Source organism: Euleptes europaea, chromosome 5, assembly GCF_029931775.1.
Source record: "Euleptes europaea isolate rEulEur1 chromosome 5, rEulEur1.hap1, whole genome shotgun sequence".
Classification (NCBI taxonomy): domain Eukaryota; kingdom Metazoa; phylum Chordata; class Lepidosauria; order Squamata; family Sphaerodactylidae; genus Euleptes; species Euleptes europaea.
This window is the reverse complement of record NC_079316.1, coordinates 30,420,955-30,447,096: the sequence shown is the minus strand read 5'-3', so window position 1 is coordinate 30,447,096 and position 26,142 is coordinate 30,420,955. Positions and strand designations below refer to the sequence as shown.

At 42.5% G+C, this 26,142-nt stretch overlaps 1 protein-coding gene across 1 annotated transcript; it reads left to right on the top strand.

Annotated features, from left to right (window-relative positions):
- The first annotated feature begins 13,142 nt into the window (after window positions 1–13,142).
- Window positions 13,143–22,136, top strand: SELENOT (selenoprotein T). The gene is made up of 6 exons (XM_056849399.1): window positions 13,143–13,283; window positions 16,876–16,986; window positions 17,732–17,858; window positions 19,922–20,009; window positions 20,768–20,920; window positions 21,933–22,136. Exons 1-5 carry the CDS (start codon window positions 13,147–13,149, stop codon window positions 20,890–20,892), a joined length of 588 nt encoding a protein of 195 aa, XP_056705377.1. The 5' UTR covers window positions 13,143–13,146; the 3' UTR covers window positions 20,893–20,920; window positions 21,933–22,136.
- Window positions 22,137–26,142: the final 4,006 nt, after the last annotated feature.

Below are 26,142 nucleotides of genomic sequence, written 5' to 3'. Positions count from 1 at the left end.
CTCCAAATCTTCCTTGTATGTACACAATTATACTGTATCCAGATCACTGGATCTGGCTAGATCTAGGGCTGGAGGCAGTAGATTTGACTTACATACAGCCCTAGAACAGATATAAAAATTTGAGTATTCTGTTCTTTAAAATATTGAAGTTCTTTTTCTTTTTGTGTGTGGAAAATTTCAGGTTTTACAGAGCAGGAAAAATGATGCAAGCCAAAGTACATTTTGTGCTTTGATTGCAATTTTTCAGAATTTGTAGTTTGTTTTTTTAAAGGACAGAAGGAACTATGAGATTCATGAACTTGTTGGGGAGAAGGACTGTACAGAGATTACAAGCCAAGCAGGAGAGGCTCACTTGCTGGGATCAGAAAGCTTGAGACGTTAAATTAACAAGCATGAACGTTTTCATCTTTTGTGCTAAAGTGTTTTCATGAGTGCTAGAAATATGCTTTATTTCTGGAGTTTCTTGGGCTGTACAAGCCAAATGACACGCTTCAGGGCTCCACCATGTGTGGTTCCTTGGCTATAAGTGGCCTTTCATAGCTCAGACAGGTTTGGAAATTTGTATAGTTCATGACAGCCAATATTGCATCTCAGTAGGGTTAACTGCAGTAAACATAGAGACGACAGATTTGGTTTTACTAAGATTGACTTCATTTATTTGCAACTGCAAATCATTTCATTGAACCTTCCAAATATTTTTGATAAATAAGCAATGTCGTGCCTGATCTTTTGAGTTAATCACTGAGAAAAGCATTCATGTCTTCAAAAAACTCCAAGTGTCAAAAAGGCCGTAAAAGAAATTCACACAGTTGCCTTTTCATAGCCAACAGACTTTAGTATGAAACAGGAATATGAAGACTATTGTAAATTATTGCCTCCTTTAAATACTTTTATTGTTTTTTTCTTTCATTTTAGTACTGCAAATCTGAATAAAAACAATGTTATCTTTTCTTTACAAAGTTATGTCTAATTTATTTTTTCAATTGCTGAAATATACCCACATTCCCCCCAATTTATTTATCTATTTATTTTTATTAAAAATTTATTACTTTTTCCCTAAAGTTGATACAATAATCCCATTCGATATACCATCTAGCTTAATTTTCCATATATAAACAATAATAATACAGTGCTGAATGGATATCCTCATATACATATAACAATTTGAACTTCCCCCCCAACTTCCTCTAACCCATTCTTAATCCAGTCACTTCTTTGTATTACTCTTTGCCTATCCTTCTAGAACATTATATATTTATTTTTATTTATGTATTTCTTTCTTATATCCATGCATACGCCATAACTTTGTAACCCTATCTGATATGATTAATTAACATTGAAAGTAATTAAAAGTGCTAAAAGAGTGTAAATTATTCCAAAAACTAGGATAGAAGTATTTATCATGTAAATTTAAAAAGAAAAATATATATAATTATTTCCCTACACCTCCCCTTATTCCCATTATTTTAATACCCTCCAACCCTTCATCCCTTCTTTTTAAAAGACTTCTTCTGTTGGGGGTTTCTACTGTTCTTTTCTTGCTTCCTCAGTATAGTCTCTTGAAGTCGATGGTGTCCAGTTACTACATCTTGCCCAGTTGAGTCTTCATCCCGTCGCATTTCTTCTTGGTCTTTGCCTTGAATTGGATCTGTCAATTCTTTGTGGCTTAATAAAAATCTTTCAGCCTCAGCTGGTGAATTGACGGCACATCTGCTCTGTTTATAGATGAACGTAAGTCCTTGTGGTATTAACCAGGCATACTTTATTCCATTTTTCCTCAGTATCGTTGTGAAGTCTTTGTAAGCATTTCTCTTTGCAACCAAGTGGCGAGGTATATCTTTTAGCATTATTAATGGTAATCCATCTACCGAAAGAGGATTATCATATTGGATTTGCATTATTGTATTCCTCATTTTGAGATCAAAAAAGACAATCACAATCTCCCTGGGTGTTGATTTCTGTATGTTTGGTGACGCGAACTCTGTAAATTTTATCTATTGCATAGTTTAATTTTTGATCACTTAAATGGAAAATGTCAGCAAGTGATTATCATAATCTCTCTGGTATCCCCATATTTTTCCCCGAGATTGCGTAATCGTAGATTTGATTCTCTCGATTTCATATCAAAAAATGCCATCTGGTCCTTCAAAATTTCTCCTTGTATTTTTAGGTTTTCAGTTTGTTTCTCATTATCTTTAGTTTCCTTTTAAATTTCCTTTTGTTCCTCCTCCACTTTTGTTATAGTAAGTTCCATCTTATTCATGTCTATTTTTAATACCTTCACTTGTTCTTTAATTGACTTAATCTCATTCATAAGATTGTCAAGTTTCTGGTCGAGTAGTTGAGTCATATGCTGTGTTTGATGTTGAATTTGCTTGTTAAGTGTTTCAGTTTGCTGCATCAAAAGTTCCTCCACTCTTTTGTAATCCATGGTTCCCTGTAGAATTAGTTGCATAGGCGGGCAATATTGATGTAACACCCACCATCGAGTTTCAAGAGTCTTCTAGTTAGGTCTGTAGGGACATCCGGTATGTCTCACTGAGTCTCCTCGCTCTCACAATGAAACGTGGCAGGAAGACTCAAAAGCGAGTCTTTCAAATTGGAAATAAATCTTCTTCCCTCCCCCTTCTGACTCGGAGTCTTCAGTTGCTGCATACAGTGTCATTCAAATCCCTAATTGTTACGTCTAGCCGCAAGAAAGATTTATAATCCTCAGTCTGGTTGGTGATTTTTCTTATTTATTATCAAGTTATCTCGTGGTCTTGGGAAAGGGGGGGTGCGGGTGTACAGCTAGTTTAAAGAAACTCCTCCGTCTCTCTTTTTTTTTAAGAAAAGCAAACAAAAGAAGTTCTTGGCACTTACAGGTCTCGGATTTTGGGGTTTCTGATGATTAAAATATTTCAATAGCTGGTATTAGGTAGAGGAGATCTGGTCCCGATTCCATAAGAGGCGCTCGCAGCGATGGTCTTCCCTCAGCCGAGCGGGACAGCTCCAACCCCCCACCCCCGGGTTTCGTTCCCGGGGGAAAGATTGGGAGTCAAACCGCACTGGTCGGCAGCAGGAATTGCCTGCTCCACGTTCCACCTTTTAGGAACGTGGTCTAGTCACTGAAAGTGACTCGCATCCAAAGCGCCTCCTGGTTCTCTCAAGAGCTCTTGAGAGAAGTTGCGGTCAGGTCAGCCATCTTGCCGGAAGTTGTATTTATTTACAATAATTTTTCTTATTTCTGAATTTTTTGTTATTTATACTTTCCTGCTTCTTTGCAGGAGAGCTAGAGATACTGTTTGCCAGCAGCATTTGTACCGCCGTTGATTTACAACCCCGCCCCCCTCCCTGGTGCTTGCCAAGTGTTTTCAGAGTGTGTGTGGGGCCGGATGGGACTTTTGCCCAGCAGGGCTTCGATTGGCTGTTGGAGATCTTGTTGGCTGTGCACATTTTTTTTCAGAAGTTCCTTTGGCAACAGCTACCACCACAGCTCAAGGATCTTAAAACAATATGTTCATTTTAAAAGGCTTCCTGTTAAACAGAGTTTCTGCATAAAAGAATTACTATTAGTTATGCATAACCTCACTCCCTAACACGGGTGGGGAACGTTAGGCCCGGGGGGCGTTTAAGGCCCGAGAAGCCATTTGGTCTGGCCCTTCGTGGGTCCTGGCAGATCTCTCGCTCAGAAGGATTGAAGACTGGCGCCACCGGTGGGATGCCAGCCCGTACCAGGGGGTGGGTGGATCATCTGGGGCAGCTGCCTGCTTGGGGCTTGGTTGGCTAATTTTTAAGTTGATGATTTTGTATGCCCCACAGATGATGTTATAAATGTCCAGATGGCCCTTGGCGAGAAAAAGGTTCCCCACCCCTACCCTAACATATTGCAGTTGGCCACACGTCCCATGGCAGCCATTTTGTGTTTGCGCCCAACATCCTGCAGAATTCCAAAGTGGCAGCAGTCTGAAAAGCATTGAGAGCCCTTCATTTATGTGATTTCGAATTACGTTTTACCACCTTGCTTTGTTTTATGCCTCATTTGCTTTAAAACAGTAAACAGTTTTGTTCTTCGTTTTCACTGCAGTGCAGAATGGTGAGAGTTGTATAATTAGTAAAATAAATGAAGAACATTAATTTTGTATCTGTCTGGGACTTTCTGAAGATGTTTAATTAGAGCAGTTGTAATTTTATGAACCTGCAGACAAATCTAATACAACTATGAAATCCAAGACTGGGTCAATATATGGTGTCATTGATTAATGGGAAAGGGGTGAACTGTTTTACCAAAATGATTTCAATTTTTTTTGTGTGTGAGTAGGGTTGCCAGCTACACATTGTCATTGTGTTATGTTTGTATATGTTCATGATATTTTTGACGCTTGCGCTTGTAAATAATAGAGCACTTTTTGCATTACTATTGTGAGCTTGATACCTTTGTTTCTCCACAGTTCGCTGTTGGTATCTGTGCTGTATTTTTCTTAACCTCCAGGTAGTAGCTGGAGCTCTGCTGCTATTACAACTGATCTCCAGCTGATAGAGATCAGTTCACCTGGAGAAAATGGCCGCTTTGGCAATTGAGATCCCTCCCCTCCCCAAACCTCACCCTCCTCAGGCTCCGCCCCAAAAATCTCCAGTTATTTCCCAACCAGGAGCTGGCAATCCTGTGAGTTAGAGACTTTTGGGGGGCTAGAAGTATCACTTTATCTTTGAAGGTATAAATGAGAATAGGACATTTTTATTCCTGATATACTCTGCTGCTATCCCAATTGAAATAAAATTGACAAGGAGCATCAAGACAACAATAAATTGCAGATAAAGACAACAATAAATTGCAGATAAAGACTGTCTTGATCCATATTCTCCCTATTGGTCAGTACTGTAAGTATGAGAAATGCTGCATATGAGAGGCAGCTGGTACAAACTGGCTCCCCTCCCCTCCCTTATGAACAGGCTTAATTAGCCAAGATGACCCTGGGCTATAATGTCACATGGTACTTTCTTTGTTGGATGCCAGATTTTTAAAGTTGAAGTCATTAGGTGCCCTCTAGTGGAACAATCATGCAATCTCTTCCATTTTAAAGCAATGGGATTCCACAAGGGTTTACATAGGAATCGTCCAATAAAATTTGCACCCCACTCCTATATTGTTCACAAAGAGGTTTTGGTGATGTAGCACTTACATGGGCGGAAATGTCTCGGCATCCTCCGATGCCCTTGTGGTATTGCTTGGGCAGGTCCTTCGTTCAGACAAGAGTTGGTTTTTATACCCCACATTTCTCTACTGTAAGAAGTCTCAAAGTGGCTTACAATTGCCTTCCCTCTCCCCCCCACCCAATAACAGCCACCTTGTGGTATGTGGGTCTGAGAGAGCTCTAAGAGAGAGCTGTGACTAGCCCAAGGTCACCAGCTGGCTTCATGTGGAGGAGTGGGGAATCGAACCCGGTTCACCAGATTAGTCTTCCACTCTTAACCACTACACCAGCCCCCTTCAACACTTCTTCTTCAGTCCTCATTCCAACTTTTATGTATTTGCTTCATTTATACCCCGCCTTGCTTCCCAATGGGAACCCAGACAAGCTTACAACATTCTCCCTTTCTTCATTTGATCCTCACAACAAACCGGTGAGGTAGGTTAGGCTGAGAGTGTGTGTCTTGGTCCATCCAGCACAGTGGTGGTTTGAACCTGGGTCTCCCAGATACTAGTCTGACACTCTAACCACCACACCATAGTGGGGTTTTTTGTGGAAATATGGGTGTTGGTGAGAGGTCTGTGACATACTGTCACATATGGGTGGGAGAGAGCTCGGCCTTGCTCCTTACCAGCTGATGTGAGAACTATTGTATGTGGACTTTGGAACCTGGCATGTTTCTGAGTTTGCCTTTGTGGATTTTTGGCTCCCACCGTGGATTTCTGTGGCCATGGAGGCTGGTACATTTATAGGGGATAGTGTTTAGTGTCAGCATTCTCATATCCCTTCACAGCCGGCCTTTTGCTCTAAGACCTTGTCGCAGCTGTTGAAGTTGTGAAATACCCCAAGTAATTTTTTCTGCATTAACACAAGACCCTTTACTCCCTCATAATGTGCTAGTACAACAGTTACTGCAGCTAGTTCCGTCAGTTTGTTGCTGTACTGTAACTTAAAAAAAAAATTCATTCGAATCTTATTCTGGCACATACTCAATGCACTCTAATCTGGACCTTGTCTTTATCAGGCATGCTACTGGCTCTTCCTAGCCATTCAGGACACAAATCTGAACCATGTGAAAGCTAGTAATAATTACCTACTGATAACAGTAGGTATCATCAAAAGGAGTGGTGCTGGAAGGCTGCTGCTTGCAATATAGTATTACAATCCCTCCTGCTCTGCCATGGAAGTTTGCTAGGTGACCTTGGGCCAGGCACACACTCTCAGCCTAACCCACCTCACAGGTTTGTCGTGAGGATAAAATGGAAGAGAGAACAATGTAAATTTGGTAAATGTGGTTACTTTCCTTCCTGTGGATAACAAGGTTCTTTTCATAGAATCATAGAGTTGGAAGGGACCACCAGGGTCATCTAGTCCAACCCCCTGCACAATGCAGGAAATTCACAACTACCCCCCACACCCCGTGACCCCTACTCCATGCCCAGAAGATGGCCAAGGTGTTCTCCCTCTCATGATCTGCCTAAGATCATAGAATCAGCATTGCTGACCTCTTCTTAAAAACTTCCAGGGAAGGTGAGCTTACCACCTCCCAAGGAAGCCTGTTCCACTGAGGAACTGCTCTGTTAGAAAATTTATTGCCTGGATCCCATAGGATCCAAGACCACTGGGGTTATAAAACAGGTTTTGTCATAACAGGTGAAAGTGAGCATCATCTAGATCAGAGGTTCCCAAACTGTGCTCCAAGGAGCATTTGGTACTCCGCAAAACATCTCCTAGTGCTCCGTGAAGAGACTGGAAAGAAAAATACTACTGTCATTCAGTTTAGTATATAGGTACTAGGTGAAAATTAGTGCTCCGTGACGAATTTCTCTCCTGAAAAGTGCTCCATGACTCAAACAGTTTGGGGAAACTCTGATTTAGATAATTTACATGCTTGGCTCCCCAATAGACCAATCAATTATCAACTGGGTTCTGAGCTTGGTAATTCATAGGTCTGCTGAAGAACCAGTCCTGTGGATTCCTTACTTGATCCTGTACACCGCCTCATGTTGACTTCTTGTTGGTAGCCTCGCCTTGGTGATAGTCGCAAGTGCTGTCAAACCATAGCTGACTTATGGTGACCCCCAGGGGTTTTTTCAAGGCAAGAGACAAACAAAGGGGCATTTGCCATTGCCTGCCTCTGTATTGTGATCCCGGACTTCCTTGGTGGTCTTCCATCCAAGTACATGATAGCCATGTTTAAATATTTGAAGGGATGCCATGTTGATGAGGGAACTAGCTTGTTCTCTGTTGCTACAGAGACTAGGACATGGAGTAATGGATTTAAACTAATAGAAAAGCGATTCCACCTGAACATTAGGAAGAACTTTCTGACGGGGAGGGCTGTTCGATGGTGGAATGCACTGCCTCGGAAGGTGGTGGAGTCCCCATCTTTGGAGGTCTTTAAGCAGAGGCTGGATGGCCATTGGAAGTGCTTTGATTGTGGGATCCTGCATGGCGGGGGAAGGGTTGGGGTCACTGGGGATATGAGGGGGAGGTAGTTGTTAGTTTCCTGCATTGTGCAGGGGGTTGGACTAGATGACCCTGGTGGTCCCTTCCAACTCTGATTCTACTAACCAGGCCCGGCCCTGCTTTGCTTCCGAGATGAGATTAGGCTAGCCTGGGCCATCCAGATCAGGATGAGCCTTTCTTTATGCATAGGCAAATGAGTGGAATTTCTGGGCAATACCATGCTACAGAACATTTTGTATAGAGATATAACCTTTCCAGAAAATTTGAAGCCACAGGGAAACATCCCCCACCCCCAGAAAAAAAACAGAAATTTGGGGGGAAATTGAAATATATGCAATACTCATTGTCCTGTCAAACAAACTAAATTCACTGCTGTAACAACATATAATGCATCATTTATTACTTACTTGGCATATACAATTACAGTATCTGATATTTATAACATTAAAAATGTAAATGCCTTAGTTTTATACAAGGAAAAATTGCAAATATACCTAATAGCTGACAGAAAACTGCAAGGTGAAGCACCCTGTGAACCTTAATTTTTGCTGTCTGTGAGGCTTTGGTGCAGTTTCTGCCATACCACCTTCTGATCTTTTTTCTCCCTTCTGCAAGGTAGGCCAACAAGCTACTTTTTACCCCATCTGTGGATATATGTTGTTAGACTGAGCAACACAGCATGCCTGGATATTGGGGAGGGGGGAGCTACATCACTCTGTGTAAATGTGATCTCCTTGAATGGGATGCCCCTCTCTTTGTCTTAACCTGGGAGCTGCCTCTGACCCCTCCTCTCTCTCTCTGTCTATTGTTCTTCCCACATGGCTCTTCATGGAGTCACACATAGCTACAGGTCTCTCCTGTAGAAACAATGCCTCATACTCCTGTACACATGATGCTGGACCAGCTAGCCACTTGTGACAATGAAAAGTACTCTTTATATTAGGTTTCTCTTTCTTCCTTTCAACTGCAACCTGAAATGTGATCAGAAGAATCTACTTGAAGAAATTTACATTTTTAGGGTAAAGGTATTCCCTCGTGCAAGCACCAGGACATTCCTGACCCATGGGGTGACGTCACATCCCAACGTTTACTAGGCAAACTTTGTTTATGGGGTGGTTCGCCGTTGCCTTCCCCAGTCATCTACACCAGGGGTGTCAAACATGCAGCCCGCGGAGGGTTTTTCTCCGGCCTGTGGAGTTGAGGCAGCCAGTCCTCACTCCCCCTCCTGTTCTGGGCTAAGCAGGCCACTCCGGCCTCACTCGCCCAGCCAGTAACCCTCCTCCCTCCCGTTCTGGGCTAAGCAGGGCGCAGCACCCTGTGAGCCCAGCCAGCTACGCTCCCTTCTCTCTTTCTCTTCCTCTCCTCTCACCTTCTCTCTCCCTCTTTCTTTCTCTCTCCTTTCTCTTTCTCTCCCTCTTTCTTTCTCTCCTCTCACCTTCTCTCCCTCTTTCTGTCTTTATCCCTCTTTCTTGTCCTATCTGCATTTTTACCTCCTATGCACTATCAATGAAAGTCTGATGTATCTCACATGTTTTTTTAAAAAAGGGTAGGTGGTAACATCATTGCACTGAGAGTTTCCCTCTCCACTTGCAGGGGCAGGGGAATTTCCAAATAACATGGTGTGATAATATGATAAAAATTAAACATTACCAAGTGAGATGAAATAAGTTCTATGTGTTTTATTATGCTGTTTGAATTGTTAGTTGCCTTGGGGTCCCTGGGTTGCCTTTGTGCAGAAAGGGGTAATATAAATGTTGTAAATAAATAGTTTAACTCTGATTTTTATTCAGGCTCCATCTCCACCTCTCAAATGAATCAGCAAGTACAAATCATGAATCAGGGACCAACCTTATATATGAATAACAGTGCAACTCAAAGCAGAATTACACCTTCCTAAATCCACCGAAGACTCTGTAAAGCATTGTAATCGCATCAGAGGGCATCAGAGGATGAGGAATATTTTACTGCAGTGGGTTTTTTTCCATCTGCATTTTTACCCTATTTATGTATTTTTTAAAGGAAATGTATATCCTGCCTTTCCACAAAATGTGCTCAAGGTACTTCAGGTAGACTTAAAACCCTCTTGTGATACACTTATATCCTTGTGTTAGCTGTCAGTCCAGTTGCACAATTACATGGTCCATGTTTAATGGACTGGATTTTATTTTCATAGTTATTTAACCAATATGTAGGCTGCATATCTGTAATAAATACTCCAAAGGTACGTTAAATGGAATAAAGCCACAAAAACATAACAGAAAATAAAAACTGTCAATACATAAAAGTACTGTTCACTTTTTTAAAGCCAAGGTAACACTGAAAGGGGGAAAGTGAATAGCTTGCAAGATGAAGGTCTGCGTGCTCTGGTAGAAATGAGGCTTTTTAAAAGGGTTTAGATGTGTGTTCCTGCTCTGGAATGACACAGGGGAGTACTCAGCTGCGAAGACATTTTTTAAAACTCACACAACGCCATGGGCACAGAGATTTGCTTGTCACTGTTCACATCATAGGTTGTGATTCAATGTCAATCAGGTAGGTGAAGTTTTCATAAGTTTTGATGTTATTGTATCTCGGTGGCCAGACTGGTCGTGTCAAGTAGGGGGTCCTTTTCTGTGCTAGAAGAGTTGGAAGGAAGTGTTTTTACAGCTGTATTAACTTGTTTCTCCAACAGCAGTGCTGGTTCCAGTATAAACCTGAGGTTCTTAACCAAGTCAGCAAGGATCAGCTGAACCCCATCAAAAGTGAGAAGCACAATGTCTTTCAAGATCTCCGCCTTTCCATTTGTCTAGGTTCAGTTTCAGTTTATTCACTCTCAGACATCAAACCTCAGCAGTCAGGCACTGGTTTAAGATCTCTGCCGCATCACCAGGAATTTGGAAAGAGAAACATAGACCTGGGTGTCAGCATATTGATGACATCCAATTTCAAAGCTACTAACGATTTCTCCTCAAGTCTTTACATAACCTCTTATCTAATCACTTCTCAAATTAGATTACTTTTAAATAAAGTTTTTGATGAAAACACTGATTTTTGGCTGAGGAATATAAAGTTTTAGCAATGAACCTGAAACAAACTTCTGATCTTCCCTTAGACAGCTGGGTCCTGTAAGTGTGGCACATTTGAGGGAATGTTCACTCACCACAACAGTATTGTGATTTCAGAGGTTAGTGCGTTCCTTGAATTTGGCCAAAGAGACTTGTAGTTGTTTGGTTGTTTTAAGGTAAAAACCCCTAACAAGAAGGTCTGGCTCAATAGGGTCTTTACCGTAGGTATGACACAAAAACACATTTCATACAACAGGAAATGCAACAGCAATGGATTCAATACCCCAGGGCAATGTTTCATTGGGTTGGCTCCCTTTTGTCACGGGCATGCAATTTTTGGCAAAGCCCAGAGGGAAGACCACTTATGACAGCCACTCTGCCATGAAAGTTTGCTTGGACCCTCATACACTCTTAGCCTAACCTACAGCTAGGGTTGCCAGCTCTGGGTTGGAAAATTCCTGGATATTTGGGGGTGGAGAGGGTGGGGTTTGGGGAGGGGAGGGACCTCAGCAGGGTATAATACCATAGAGACCACCCTCCATAGCAGCCGTTTTCTCCAGGGGAACAGATCTTAGTCATCTGGAGATCCTTTGTAATAGAGGGAGATCTCCAGGTGCCACCTAGAGGAAGGCAACCCTACCTACATCACAAGAGTTGTTAGGATAAGATGGGAGGACAGGAGGAGTATAAATGAAATCAATAAATAAATGTATGCATTTAAAAAGACACATAGATACATTTTCAAAATCCTTATATTGTATATGGGAGGGAAGGCAGCATGGTATAGCCAGATCTTGGAAGCTAAGCAGGGTCAGCCGTGGTTGGTATTTGGCTAGACCACCAAGGAAGTCTGGGTTTGCTATGCAGAGGAAGGCATAAAAGTATGCATGGTATGGAGTGGACAGGGTGAAGCTTTTCTCCCTCTCTCATAATACTGGAACTGAAGCTGGAGGGTGAGAGAGTCAAAATAGACAAAAGGAAGTATTTCTTCACACAACGCATAGCTAAATTGTGGAACTCCCTGCCCCAGAATGTGGTGATGGCTGCCAGCTTGGAGGGCTTTAAGAGGGGAGGGGACATATTCATGGAGGAGAGGGCTAGCCACGGTTACTAGTAAAAATGGATACTGGTCATGATGCACACCTGTTCTCTTTAGTATCAGAGGAGCATGCCTATTAGGCATCGTGGAACTCGGGCAGGATGCTGCTGTAATCGGCTTGTTTGTGGGCTTCCTAGAGGCACCTGGTTGGCCTCTGTGTGAACAGACTGCTGGACTTGGTCTGATCCAGCATGGCTCGTCTTTAGGGTTGGCAACTCCCGGGTACTAGCTGGAGATCTCCTGCTATTACAAGGGATCTCCAGCCGATAGAGATCAGTTCCCCTGCAGAAAATGGCTGCTTTGACAACTAGACTCTATGGCATTGAAGCCCCCCCTCCTCAGACTCCCCCCAAAAACCTCCCGCCGGTGGCGAAGAGGGACCTGGCAACCCTACTTATGTTCTTATGGTGCTGGCAAACCACCTCTGTTAGTCTCTTGCCTCGAAACCCCCATAAGGGGTCGCCATAAGTCGGCTGTGACTTGACGGCACTCTACACACTCGCGCACGTATATTGCACACATGCCCGCTTTCCTACCAAGCAAGGTGTGTGTGTGTGTTAAGTGCCGCCAAGTCGCTTCCGACTCATGGCGACCCTATGAATGAAAGTCCTTCAAAACGCCCTATCGTTGACAGCCTTGCTCAGATCTTGCAAATTGAGGGCTGTGGCTTCCTTGATTGAGTCAGTCCATCTCTTGTTGGGTCTTCCTCTTTTCCTGCTGCCCTCAACTTTTCCTAGCCTGACTGTCTTTTCCAGTGACTCTTGTGTCTCATAATGCGACCAAAATACGACACCCTCAGTTTAGTCATTGTAACTTCTAGGGTCAGTTCAGGCTTGATTTGATCTTCTCATAATGCGACCAAAATACGACAGCCTCAGTTTAGTCATTTTCGCTTCTAGGGTCAGTTCAGGCTTGATTTGATCTAGAACCCACTGATTTGTTTTTTTGGCAGTCCAGGGTATCCATAACACTCTCCTCCCACACCACATTTCGAAGGAAATCTATTTTCTTCCTATCAGCTTATGCAAGGCAATTTGCATGAAACCTGACGACCACGCCACCTTAGGCCCAAACGCGTGCAAATTAAAAAAAAACAAAACCCTATTACTTCCGGGTCGCAACAGCAGCACCCACCCTCCCGAAGGGTCGCGCGAGGGACGCCGCTCCAGCCTCTAGGAGGCGGTTGGGGGCGCGTTTGGCGTCGTCGGCCGGGATAGGCGCAGCCTCGCGCAGGCGCGTGACGCCGCCGCCTGGCGTGATCTCGCCCGCTGTGCCGTCAGGAGAGGGGGGGGGCAGGGGCATTTCCGCCGCCGGCTCGTGAGGCGCGGGCCTGTGTCCGTGGGCTGGGAGCGCGGGCGGCACGATGAAGCGGGCGCTGGCCTGGCTGCTGCTGCTGTCGCTGGGGCTGGACTGGGCCTCGGCCCAGCCGGGAGGGCTGCCGCCGGCCAAGAAGCTGCGCATGGCCTACGCCACGGGGCCGCTGCTCAAGTTCCAGATCTGGTGAGCGGGCGGGGCGGAGGCGGAGGCGGCGAGGCAGGCAGGGAGCTGCGGGCGAGGCCTGCTGCGCTGCCTGCCGACCGGCCTCGCGTAGTCGCTCTCGGCGGCTAGGCCTTCCGCTTCCCGGCTGCCGGAGAGCGAGGAGGGGCTTCAAACGCACAAGGCCCGGGGAGGGGGGTGGGAATCCGGGGCGCAGTCACGGGGGAAAGGCTTGGGAACGGGGGGATGTTTTGCAGGGTGGGGCTGGGGCTCAGTGGTGGAGCCTCTGCTTGGCAGGCAGAAGGTCCCAGGTTCGATCCCCGGCATCTCCAAGGAAAAGAACTAGGCGAGTAGGGGATGTGAAAGACCCCTGCCTGAGACCCTGGAGAGCCGCTGCCGGTCTGAGTAGACAATACTGACTTGGATGAACCCAGGGTCTGATTCAGTGTAAGGCAGCTTCATGTGTTCAAAGGTCCTCAATAGTATCTGCAGAAACCAAAGATCTTGTATAAGGCACCACTGGTTGAGATGTTTCATTGTGTGAATTATGTAGCAGAAGATCTCTCCTTTGGTACATGCCCAGGGTAATGGGAAGGGGCTGTGGCTCAGTGGTAGAGCATCTGCTTGGCATGCAGAAGGTCCCAGGTTCAATCCCTGGCCTCTCCAGTTAAAGGGACTAGGCAAGTAGGTGATGTGAAAGGCCTGGAGAGCCGCTGCCGGCCTGAGTAGACAATACTGACTTTGATGGACCCAGGGTCTGATTTAATGGAAGGCAGCTTCATGTGTTCAAGGTGTTTCTAATGGTTAGAGAGGTTCCTCAGTGGAACAGGCTCCCTCAGGAGGTGGTTTTTAAGAAGAGGTTTTTAAGAACCTCCTTCCGCTGGAGGTTTTTAAGAGGAGGTTAGATGGCCGTGTGTCAGCAATGCTCATTCTGTGACCATAAGCAGATGATGAGAGGGAGGGCATCTTGGCCATCTGCTGGGCATGGAATAGGGGTGGGAGGTAGTTGTGAATTTCCTGCATTGTGTAGGGGGTTGGACTAGATGACCCTTGTGGTCCCTTCCAACTCTATGTGTTGTGTGCCAGAGAGCACTTTGGACTTTGAACGCACGCCTGGCACATTTTTTGTCAGGCTCCTTGAGGAACAGCGTAGGTGGATCCTCCCCAGTTCGCTTTGCTTTTTCATGGCAATCCTGCGAGGCAGGTTAGCTGGAGAGGCTGGCTGAGTCAACTTCGTTGCTGAGCGGGTGTTTGAACCTCGCCCTAGGTTGTCAGCCTGTACCCGTGCACCACATTGGCTCTCTCATGCTGTATGTGAAATAAGAAGGGGGAGGAGAGAAAAGAAGAATGGAAACTCTCATGTAGGGCGTTATTAGCAGATGGGAAGGCCTTGATAATAGAAAGGCTGATGTGGGGGGGGGTGATGGGAAAAGAGGTATCTGCTCCTGGAGGGAGTACAGGGGTGTGGGTTTTGGTAAGAAGGCAGTATCTGTATGGTAGGGAAGCAGAGTTACACAGAGGGAGTGTGCAAGTAAGTGAGGAGGAGAGCGTGGTATGCTCCAGGCCCCAGCGGGTTGTTTGTATAGACACATATACAGATGGAACTAATTGTAAGAATTTAGTGATTTTAAAAAACTTTTGTTTATTGCAAATAAAGTTCCTTTGCTTGGTGCTGAAAACTGCACAGTATATTGCTCTGCCATGAGCAGACCTGTCAAATAGGTGTTGCTTTAAACTGTATTTTACATTTTTTCTTTTGTACCAGTTGTCTTACTCAAGGCAAGATCTTGTAATTTGCACTTCTAAGTATTCTTCTGAATGCAAGCTGTCTTTGGTAATGAGTTTTGCTGAGGCATTTCTAAATTTTCCGGTTATTAGCTATTGCTTGTGTCAGAAACACTGATTTGTGATTTAATGTTGAGGTATTTATTTTACAGTTTGAACAAAATTATTATATTTTGTGTGGCCAAGCTTATCCTTGGAAACCAGTCCAAATCTGGTTATGAATTCAGTAGAATTAACAGAGATATAAAAGACTTGACCTTAAAATGTTGCTTCTTTTCTGTAAATTAATCTGGAATCATACAGCACTTTCAGAGACTGACAAAATTTATTTCAGCATAAGCTTTTATGAGTCAAGATTCATTACTTCAGACACATGCTTTTCTTTAAAAAATACTTAAGTGAGGAATAGCAGCTGAAGTTGAAGCACTGTTTTGGTTTCTGCCCCTGACCAGTAATCTAGGTCTTTCTGATTCATGATCTTTCCTAGAGCTTTGTAAGAAGTTTACAAAGCTGAAGTGAAGCTTTTAAAATCAAGGAAGTTTCCACTTACAGCTATTTTTAACAGGCATTGTTGTTGCTCTTGTGTACCAATGTTACATCAGCGTAGCAACGCATCACAGCTGGGACCAAAGGGAAGAAAAACCAGATACATTTTGCATTTATCTTCCAGATTCCTGTTTTTTTACTTAACCTTGGGAAATCCAAGTGTTTCTTGTCATTTTTAAGAAATACCCTCTTCAACTATAAGAGAGAACTTAAAACAACACAGTTCAACACTGTGAAAGCAAAATTTGTATAAGAAATCTTACCTTAACAGGCCTACTGCTGCTGTAATCCTAGATACTATTTTGGAAATAGGTCTTGTTGATACCAAATACATGTTGATGCATATCTACCATCAACCATATTTGGGCATCTGACTGGTTCTTGTAAATTACGTCCAAGCTAGGTTCATTAAAGGGCAAAAAATATTTTGTTTCAGCTGGTAGGTGTCTATAAATGCTCTGGAAGAAAATGACTTCTGCGTGCAGACATTTAAACATTTATTAGATGCAAGTTGCAACCAAATTGGCTTTACGGTAGTTGGAGGGTTTGTACTAGTGGATGTGTAGCTGTTGGTTGCTGTAATCAGTTTTTAGTAGTGCATAGTAACACTATAAGAGCCAACTGCAAAAATCCACACATTCTCAAGAACTACTACAAATGGAGCAAAGGCGATAAAAGGCCAGTGTACACAGTAGGAGTACCAAAATATGGCAGAATTTTGTATGGTGTTTGAATCTGAAAGATATTGCTGCATGAGAGAAGAGGGAGTGTTTTATTGCCTTGTTGAAAGGTTCTTCACTATGGTCTGTTAGTTTTTGCAAAGTGGGCCAATAAGTTTCAAAATGCCTTCCTTTAAAAAAAATGGAGCACCATCAGCATACATGACACTTTACAATGTTATGCAGGCAAAAATAGACAGGTCCCTGCCCCCTAAGGAGTTTATAATCAGAAACAGATCATTGGGAAAATGGAGAGAGGAGAAAGGATGAATGTAGGCAGATCGACATGCTTAAAAATAATTTGCAGTTGGGATTAGCATTAAGAATATGAGGACTCTGGGGAAGGGTCGGTTTTGAAGAAGAACTTGAAGGCAAAGGGGTTTTCAGGCATAGAGGACAGAAAAGACTAGTAAGAGACCTTGAAGCAGCAGAGCGTGATACAAGTAGGAGGTACAGAAATGAAGTTCTTATAAATGTTCTTATAAATAATTGCTTTGATGGCTGATGAGCTGAAACCAGTAGTGAAAATACTCAGAGTTTAATGGTGATAAAATGTTTCTGTTTAGTGTTTCCTGAGGATACAGGCGGGTGTTTGAGGAGTACATGCGGGTTATTAGCCAGCGGTACCCAGACATCCGCATTGAAGGAGAGAACTACCTTCCTCAACCTATTTATAGGTAAGCTAATTATGGGCTAAACATACAACCTCTAGTAATTTGGATTGATTAAATTCTGTAACAGGAGTTAGCTAACTTAATATCTATGACAACAGCTGAATTGCACGAGCACAAAGATCTGTGAACTGGAGCAGAAGGCCCCACACAACCAGAGCTTGCAAACTAATAATGATCTGTTGTTTTTGCTGTACCCTGACCTGGATAGCCCAGGCTAGCTTAATCTTGTTAGATCTCAGCAATTAAGCAGGGTTGGACTTGGTTAGTATTTGGATGGGAGACCACTGGGGAAGTCCAGGGTTGCTATGCAGAGACAGGCAATGGCAAACTGCCTTGGAATTTCTGTAGGATTGCCATAAGTTGTCTTCAACTTAATGGCACTTTGCACACACAGGCACACGCACACACTTTTGTTGTGATTACAGGGCGAAAAGTAATACAGAATAATTGTAGAGGGCTTTTGGCTTTCTAATAATTTGAAAAAAATGTGTTCATCTGTTGTAATATTCTTACAGTGCAATATTGTGTGGACTTGCGCTGATCTAAACCAATTTTGCTGGGCTTTATGCTAAAGTAATTCTGTATAAGATGAAACTATTTTTTTAAATGCAATATCTCCAAATAGCATTTGTTCTGAAATGAGGAAGCAAATAAAGTAAAAACTGTGATGTTCAGTTAAGTGTTGCCTTTTGGACAGGATGAATTTAGCTACAGACCTCTTCAGTGATTGATGTGTTTCTTTTGACAGACATATAGCGTCCTTCCTGTCAGTCTTCAAACTAGTGTTAATAGGCTTCATTATTGTCGGCAAGGATCCTTTTGCTTTCTTTGGCATGCAAGCTCCAAGTATCTGGCAGTGGGGCCAAGAAAATAAGGTACAGAGTACACTGTTTTTTTCCTTTAAAATGTATTTTGTGATGTGGCAGACTGTGATGGACAGGGCTGTGTCCCCTTTCCCCCCTTATTATCCAATTCCCCTTTCACCCTATTGGTGTAGTGGAGATGCCAGAAACAGCCAATCAGGGCCCTTGGAACCTTCAGGGGGAGGTGGAAGTTGCTGGAAGAAAAGGATCGATTAGCTGACACTCGGGTCAGTTGGGGGTCTAGACCTTCTGGCAGGCAGGTTAGAAGTATCCCTGTCTCATGGCTTTGTCTGGTTTGGTGGCCTGGAGGGGCACACACTGATCTGTAAGCTTTCTCACTAAGTATTCCTGGGTAGAGGTAATCTAAGGGGCAGATTGAGGTCTGTGGTAAAAGGTCCAGAAAATGTAACCTAAGCTAGAAAATCTGGGAGGTATTTGTCTGTGTTTCCTTCATGTAGTAGACTGGCAGTTTCTGGCAGGCTCTCTTTCCGTCTTTGTAACATCTTATCCATTAGTGACACTGTGTTTCTGCAAGTTAAGTTTCTCCCACAGCTACAGTTGTATACACAGTTTATTCCTGAACACCAAGAACTTTCTTTTCCCCTGTAGGGAAATAAGAGAAGTTCTTTTATTGCTTACCCCTGGACTTTTCCTTGGCATATATGAGTGGACAATGTTATAAAAGGTTAAATATCAGGGCAGGAGTGTCTCTGCAGCATGCCAGAGTCAGGTGTAATCAGCATCAGTTATTTACCTCACAGGATCTAACATCCAGTAAATTACCAAATACAGGTTCATAATCAAATCTTTGGGTTCTCAGAATTATTTTAAGACTGCCTGTTGATAGCACAGAGTGGCTTGGGTGTTAGTCCTTTTCACAGTCTAACATGCTACCAGTTAGAGAACAGTGAGGCCTTCCAGCCAAAAGACTTTACGGTTGTGTTCATATACACAGACCTATAACAGTGAAATAACAAGACCCACAAACCCCCACCAAACACAGAATGTCACACAGACCACCTGCATTGTTTTTTCGTTGAAAGCGTGAGAATGTGGTTCATGAAAAGGGAAGATGAATATGGAAACCTTTCTCTCCTCTGTGTGAAATACTAATAAAAACCAAAATATCTGAGGTGGAGGTGAATGTGCATTTTGTTCCTTGTGAATAATAATCTTTTTTGAGCTTTTACAAAAAAGAATTTGGATCTTGGATTCTCTTGCCTGTTTGTGCTGCTGCCAGCAAGAATGATGGCCCCACTGGGGCTGATGGGAGATGTCCTGGAAGAACAGAATGCAGAAGCACTGCCCCATGAGGAGAGTGGACTGCTTTGCTGTTGCGCTGGGAACCAAATTTTTTATCTGTGATCCAAAAAGCATCTTTAGTGTTGGAAATTCTGAATTCTTTGTTTGAAATAATTGGATTAAGGGATGGGTTGTATAATATCCTGAACTTGTATGTAGCTTATTTAAGGAGCTACAGACTTAACCTTTGACTATGAGATCTTTGAATGCCGTATTGCTAAAGATTGCATCATTTTTCATCCTTGGTGTATGAGAACAAAAGCATATCTAACAGGCTTGTGTAAAGGGAGCAATAATACAACTAGGGTTTAAAGCAGAAATAGTAGTGAGTCAAGTTAACAGTAATCAAGTTGTGACTATGAGATATGGAGTATTTGTCCACTTTATAAGGGAAACCATATATTATAAACTAGTGGTTCCCAAACTTTTCAAGCCACCGCCCCCTTGGTTCCACAAACTCAACCCCAGCGCCCCCTGCCCTATCCAACAATACAGTTTAAGGGGCCCACCTCTAGCGCCCCCCTACTGTCCCCTTGCCTCTTAGTGCCCCCCTAGGTAATCCCACCGCCCCCAGGGGGTGGTAAGGCCCACTTTGGGAACCACTGTTATAAACAGTACCTTTCTTCCTAATTTTCTTTTAAAGTAGTACTTGAGTGTACGTGATTTCCCATTGGAGTGTATCTTCTGTTATGTTTTTATGCTAGTAAGGTAGCAATTGGGTTCAGTTGCATAATTTGAAGACAGCAGCTGAGATTAATACTCCTCACTTCTAGGTCTATGCTTGTATGATGGTTTTCTTCCTGAGCAACATGATTGAGAACCAGTGTATGTCAACAGGTGCATTTGAAATAACTTTAAATGGTAAGTTCTGGACAGCTTTTTTTGCCTATTAACGTATTCTTATTGAATGTGGGGCCTATATGTAGATGTGTAAGGGCTCATGACAGGTGTTACCTGGAGGGAAGAAGTGGCATGAGGCTTAGGCTCGCTGTTGTTCCGCACAGCACACATGAATTGTTCATACAGAAGTCATGAATTAACTCCCCCAAATGCTGACAGATAACTAATTATATGTGAACTCAAGCCTAAACTATTAAAACGTTTCTATCCCACCTTATCTTCCTGGACGCAGAATACTGAACAGTGTAGCAGCCAAATTGCAACTAAAATTTAAAAAGATTGAAATACGCAGTTGACCAGTTTAAAAGCATTCACTCTTAGTACCCTTAAAAGTTCACAGGATTGGCAAACTAACAGCCAAATCTGCTGGAAATGTTTGTCCTCTATCAAATTCTCTCTGTAAGAGGGCAACCTTACATGGCTTGCTCAATGAAGAAAGGAAAGGAGATGGCCATTCCAAAGGGCTGGGCCCAGCACAGAAAAGGCCAGACACATTTCGGCAAGATTTAAGATCAAAGTTTTGTGTTGAACTTTCTCCAGGAAGTGTTTTTGAATCTTTGCTTGGTAGAGATGGAAGCAGTGTATCTTAGTTGAATATAGTAAAACTAAAAGTGTATAAGAGTAGCTTTGTTTTTTGGCAATAGTTGGTTGTTTCTGCATTTTAGAAAAGCAGACAAGCGATTAAGGCTTTTTTCCCCCCTTCCTGTCTCTCTCCTTAGATGTTCCAGTATGGTCTAAGTTGGAATCTGGGCACCTTCCTTCCATGCAGCAACTTGTTCAGATCCTTGATAATGAAATGAAACTCAATGTGCACATGGAGCAAATGCCACATCATAGATCATAGCCCCATCCATCAGTACTGAAAAATTCTTGTAAGTTTTGTATGAAGATTGCTCAGTGACGTATTGATCTGGGGTATAAAATACATCATAAACATGCTGGACATAAGCCCTGACCTGGATGACCCAAGCTAGCCCAATCTCATCAGATCTCAGAAGCTAAGCAGGGTTGGCCCTGGTTAGTAGTTGGATGGGAGACTACCAAGGAATACTAGCGTCTGTATGCAGAGGAAAACAAAGGCAAACCACCTCTGTAAGTCTCTTGCCTTGAAAACCTTATGGGGGCACCATAAGTTCGCTGTGACTTGATGGCACTTTATACGCATACACATTCCGCTTCAGAGAAAGCCCTATGTTTAAGATCAGAAGGAGCTTTTAGAAGGTGTTGGCAGGCAGCATTTCCCTTTACTTAATTGCCTCACTAATTTTGTAAGGGATTTGTATCTTGAAGCATATACAGTGTGAAGGAATTCATTATTTCAGTTTCCTGGGCTTCTAATCTTAAGTGACTATTATATGGCTTCCTGGGCAACACTTAGGGGTGTGCACCATTTTTCCCGGTATTTTTCTGGGTTCGGGTTTATTAAACCCAGCAATTTGTAAAAAATCTGGAAAACCTGGATTTTTTTAAAAAAAATTGGGTTAATAAACCTGAACCCAAAAAATACTGAACCCAATAAAAAGAAATCCATGCCGCCCACCTTCTCTGAAGAAAGCCGGCAGCGGGTATCTGAGTCAACCAGGAGGTAAGTAAGGGGGAGGGAGGGGGGAAATGGTGGTGGGGCCAAAACAGCCCGAATAATACTGAAAAAATTTGGCATTATTTGGGATCCCCTTTTTTGGCTTCCTTTATTGCTGTCATTTTTTCTACCGGTAATCCCCCTCCCCCCCAAATACTAAAAAGGTATTTTGGGGGGTTTCAGTTTGGCTTTAGGCAAATGCACACCCCTAGCAACTCTGGTCATAGACCATCTTGGGTTTTTTTCCCATTGACCTTTCTTTGTTTATGGAACTTCCTGGTAAGTTTGTTTTGGTGTGTTTTCAGACATTAAGAGCCACTTTCCAAAGGCAGCGTGAACGAAATGAATGATGGCCTGTACTGAAGACAGCAAGCTGTTGGTACAGACTGGATGCTCTCCTCGCCTTCATGTTGTACTTCCAGAAAAATCTTAATGCAAGACTCTTTTCAGTGCTGGAATGTTTCCAATTACTGCACATTCATGGAGTGCAATAATACTGTATAGATTTTTTTTTAAGTTAATTCAACCAGTTTGGCCCAAGTCAATGCAGGCATTAACAACTTTTATTTTATATTTATGTCTAAGAATATGGCAGAATGAGTTAGTATCCTACGTTTTTCCTTGGGAAAGGAAAATGGCTGATGTGCTTTATATAGAAGTTACGTTCTATCTGTAGTTTAAAATGGACCTGTAGGAGTATTGGCTGTCTCTTAAACTGGTTTGGATAATAATTTGATGACTGTCAAACATTGCTGATTTGGCTATGTAAGTTTTGTATATTTTCAGAGTATATTGCTGAGTGAATGGTGCAATGCATACTAAATTATATAAACAAAAATATATGCAGAGTAACTACCCTAAACTTTGTGACTTCAGAGAAGACCAACTGTTCTTCAAATTCCCTTGACAATTTGAAGTGGTCAGATAGCTGGGCCTTTATACTGTCCTGAATATAAACTAAGCAAACTGATTTAAATAAAGAAATTTCATTTACCGTGTGAAGTATCTTGAATTATAAATGCATGTGACCGGTTGCCCAACTAATCTTTTGGAAGATGAGCAAAGGTAAAATGAAATTGCTTTTATTTTATTTATGATGCCGCAACTTCGTCAGTCCTTGGAGTTCTCAGAAGATCATCATATCACAACTGAAAACTATCCCATTAAGTAATCTACAGGGTAGCATTTATCCTAGTTCTGAAAATGAGCATCACCGTACTCTTTCCTTCTTGGCTGCGTGGAAAGGAAGGGAAAGCTTTTTGCTTTGCTGGACAGGGGAATGGAGGTTGTTCATGCAGAACCAGAACTTAGTTGTTAAGCAATACAGAAAGGTTTGTTTCTAGAGAAGTTGGGGAGTCACAGCACATCCTTTGTTTCAAGCACAGGTAGATTCGGGTTAAAGAATCGCAGCCGGTTTGTCTTCCCTCATTTCCCTCCCATCCCATAGATGGGAAATCCCATAGATGGGAAATATCCATGGACTGTAACTGGCCACTCAGGTCACGAAGCTTTTCAGCGGCCACGCACAGATTTGCAAGTATGGCTGAGAATCCCCCCTTCCCCCCCTCTTAAACACACATACTGTGTATGGTACATTACTCCGAAACACATACCAGTAACTCTGAAATCCAATGAAAATTTTGCTTCCCAAAACAAGGTTTGGTAACCCAGATTTCTATAATACTTCTAGAATTAATGTAAGATAGAAAATGAGATCACAAACTTTTCACTTTTTTTCCAATGCATCTCTTAATTTGTAAAGAAATAAAATTATATTAAGATGTTAAAAAAAGCTTCAGATGCTTCATTATTATAAATTAACTAAAAGTTATCAACATTTGGTGGCTGTAATAATATATGTGTGCATACTCTTCCCCCCCCCCCCACTCGGGCTTTTGTATATGTAGCACCGAGAGAAGGGTCTAGTGTAGCCAGATAAAGAACAACAGGTACCATCTTTCTTTTAAAAATGAATATGCTCATGGGTTTGAGAAGGCAGGCATGTTCATCAATGGCATTTTCCCCTGTGAGACCCAAAAGTTTATATACTGTTATGTTTCCTCGGTATGAAAGAATTATGTGGCAGGAATCTAATTACAGCAAACTAACAGATAGAAGTGAGACCTGGACTACCAGCCATTGTATTCAAAAAAAGGATATATGCACAGGAAACTCTTATATGGCAGTAATCTAATGTGATTTCTCCTGCAGCCCAAAGTGGATATGGTAATGTCCAAGGATAGTGATGGTACATTACTCCCTTGATCATGCAACTTAGCTGTAGGTAGTGGAGACTTTTTCCGCCTTAAATATTGGTTGTAAAACCTCTGTTGATGTGTTGTCAGTTGCTGGAATTCTATTTTGTCCAATCAGGTAAAAGGAAGGTAGACATTTATTTGCAGCTATACGGACGCCTTTCCACTAGGTTAGGATACGAATGCAAACTTAGGCAAAGTAATGTTACACCGTATGCTTGGCCCAGTATTCTCAATTATAAACAAACAATCTTTTAATAGTTTTGGTGCCAGCTTGTGTGCATGTTTTAATAAACTTGGTTGATTTAAAAAAATGTTGGTGTATATCCTGAGTGGCAATATATACACAGCTGGATCGCTGTCTTAACATGATTGTAAGGCACAGACCTAATAGTGCTATGTACTAAATAAATGGTCCTGTTAGTAATCTGTTGACCAACTCCTGGGCCTTTCCAGTAACCCATTAAATATCTTCAGGGTAATGTATAGAATCTTCCACTGAGGGTTTTTTACTTGCCCACTAATCATGTTTTCAAACTATGAAAATGAGAATGCCCCTCTGTTTATAGTTGTTCAGGTATGTTTGCTAGGTCATGAATTTCCACAAATGGTCCTCGTACAGGATATCTTAAACCAAAGCGCTTTTCTTAGCCTTCCTCCTGTGAAAGTGAATGGTTGGATCATCAGTCTGCTTTGGGGGACAGTAACTGTATAGTAGACTACTGCTAACTGTAGTAGTCACTTAGACAAATGCTATGTAGCACAAGTGCCATTTGAAAAAAGTTGGTGTCTTGCAGCTTCTGGTTGCATAGGGATGCTGCTGTTGCCCTGCTGCTTCACTTAGAAGTCCAGGGAAGCAGCTGCAGTGGAATCTTGCTGCTTGGCAGGTAGTTTGGCAAGTTGCTGTCCATATGGTTACAGCCACCATACGCTGACCTTCTAAGTAGCAACCTTAAGGCTAACAGTGCATTCCTAGGGAGAGTAACTCCAGCCTAAGCCCATTCATTTCAATGGGCTTAGCCTGGAGTAACTCTCCTTAGGAATGCACTGTAAGAGTTGCTTATGTCCTTTTAATATGAAACCTATTTGTTAAATAGGAGTGTAACCTGGATGGCCCAGGCTATCCCAATCTCATCAGATCTCGGAAGCTAAACAGGGTCTGCTCTGATTAGTATTCGGATAGGAGACCACTGAGGAAGTCTGGGGTCACTGTGCAGATACAGGTACACCACAAGTCGGCTGCAACTTGATGGCATTTCCCACCACCAATCTGTTACCAATAGAAACAATGCCTTTCATTAATTCATCGGGCTTCCATAAATGAGAAATGACTTGATGGCGCACGCACGCACACACACACACACACACACCATGGCTTGTACTAGACCCCTTGTACTTTTTTAATGTATGGATTTTTTTTAAAGGGAAAGCAGTTGATTTAAAAAAAACAATTTGGTAGACAGAAGTGGAAAACATCACCTTTTAAAACTTTCATAGTTGGCCAATAAGCCAACAGTATGTAGGTGCCTATGGTACATTAACAAACAAAGAGGGAGAGCAAAAAAGGCTGCAGTCCTGTGCAGTTACTCAGGAGTAAGTGCCTTTTAACTTGGAGAGGATTGGGGTGAAAGTGTTTTAGAGCACCTGTGAACCTTTAGCATATAACATTCTTGGATGTTCACAGTCAAGATGTGGAATAATAGTTAAATGCTTAAAGTAAAATATAGCTTTCAAAAATTTTATGACAGTGGACTCAACCCTGTTTTTTAATCTTTTGTGCATTCAAGGAGCTGTATGTTTTAGACTACAAAACATTGCTTTGGGATTCAGAAATCGTCTAAAATACAAAGCTGACACATTAGACCAGAGACATCAAACACTTTAATTTTATACCTAGGAAATAGTTACTTCATTGCACTTGGAAAACTTTTGTTGGTACTAATAAGTGGCAGTATCTTTTCCTGCTCAGAAAACCAATTTCTCTGAATGATTCTGCAAATTGTCTCTTTCTTGTGGCTGCATCTAGTTGCTCTTTTAAAACATAGGTAAAAGCTCCTGGCCCTGAAAGGTTGGCAAACGTTCTGTGTAAATTGCCTAGAAACGGCCAAAAGGTAACAAACCCTCTTTGAAGCAGTGTTTACAGAGCTATTTTTGGATCCTATCTTGGTAGCTATTAAGAAGTCACTAGTGATACCAATCTTGTAGTGCTTGACATAAAATCAGAATCCGCAATAAATGTAAAGTTAATGAAAACAGACTG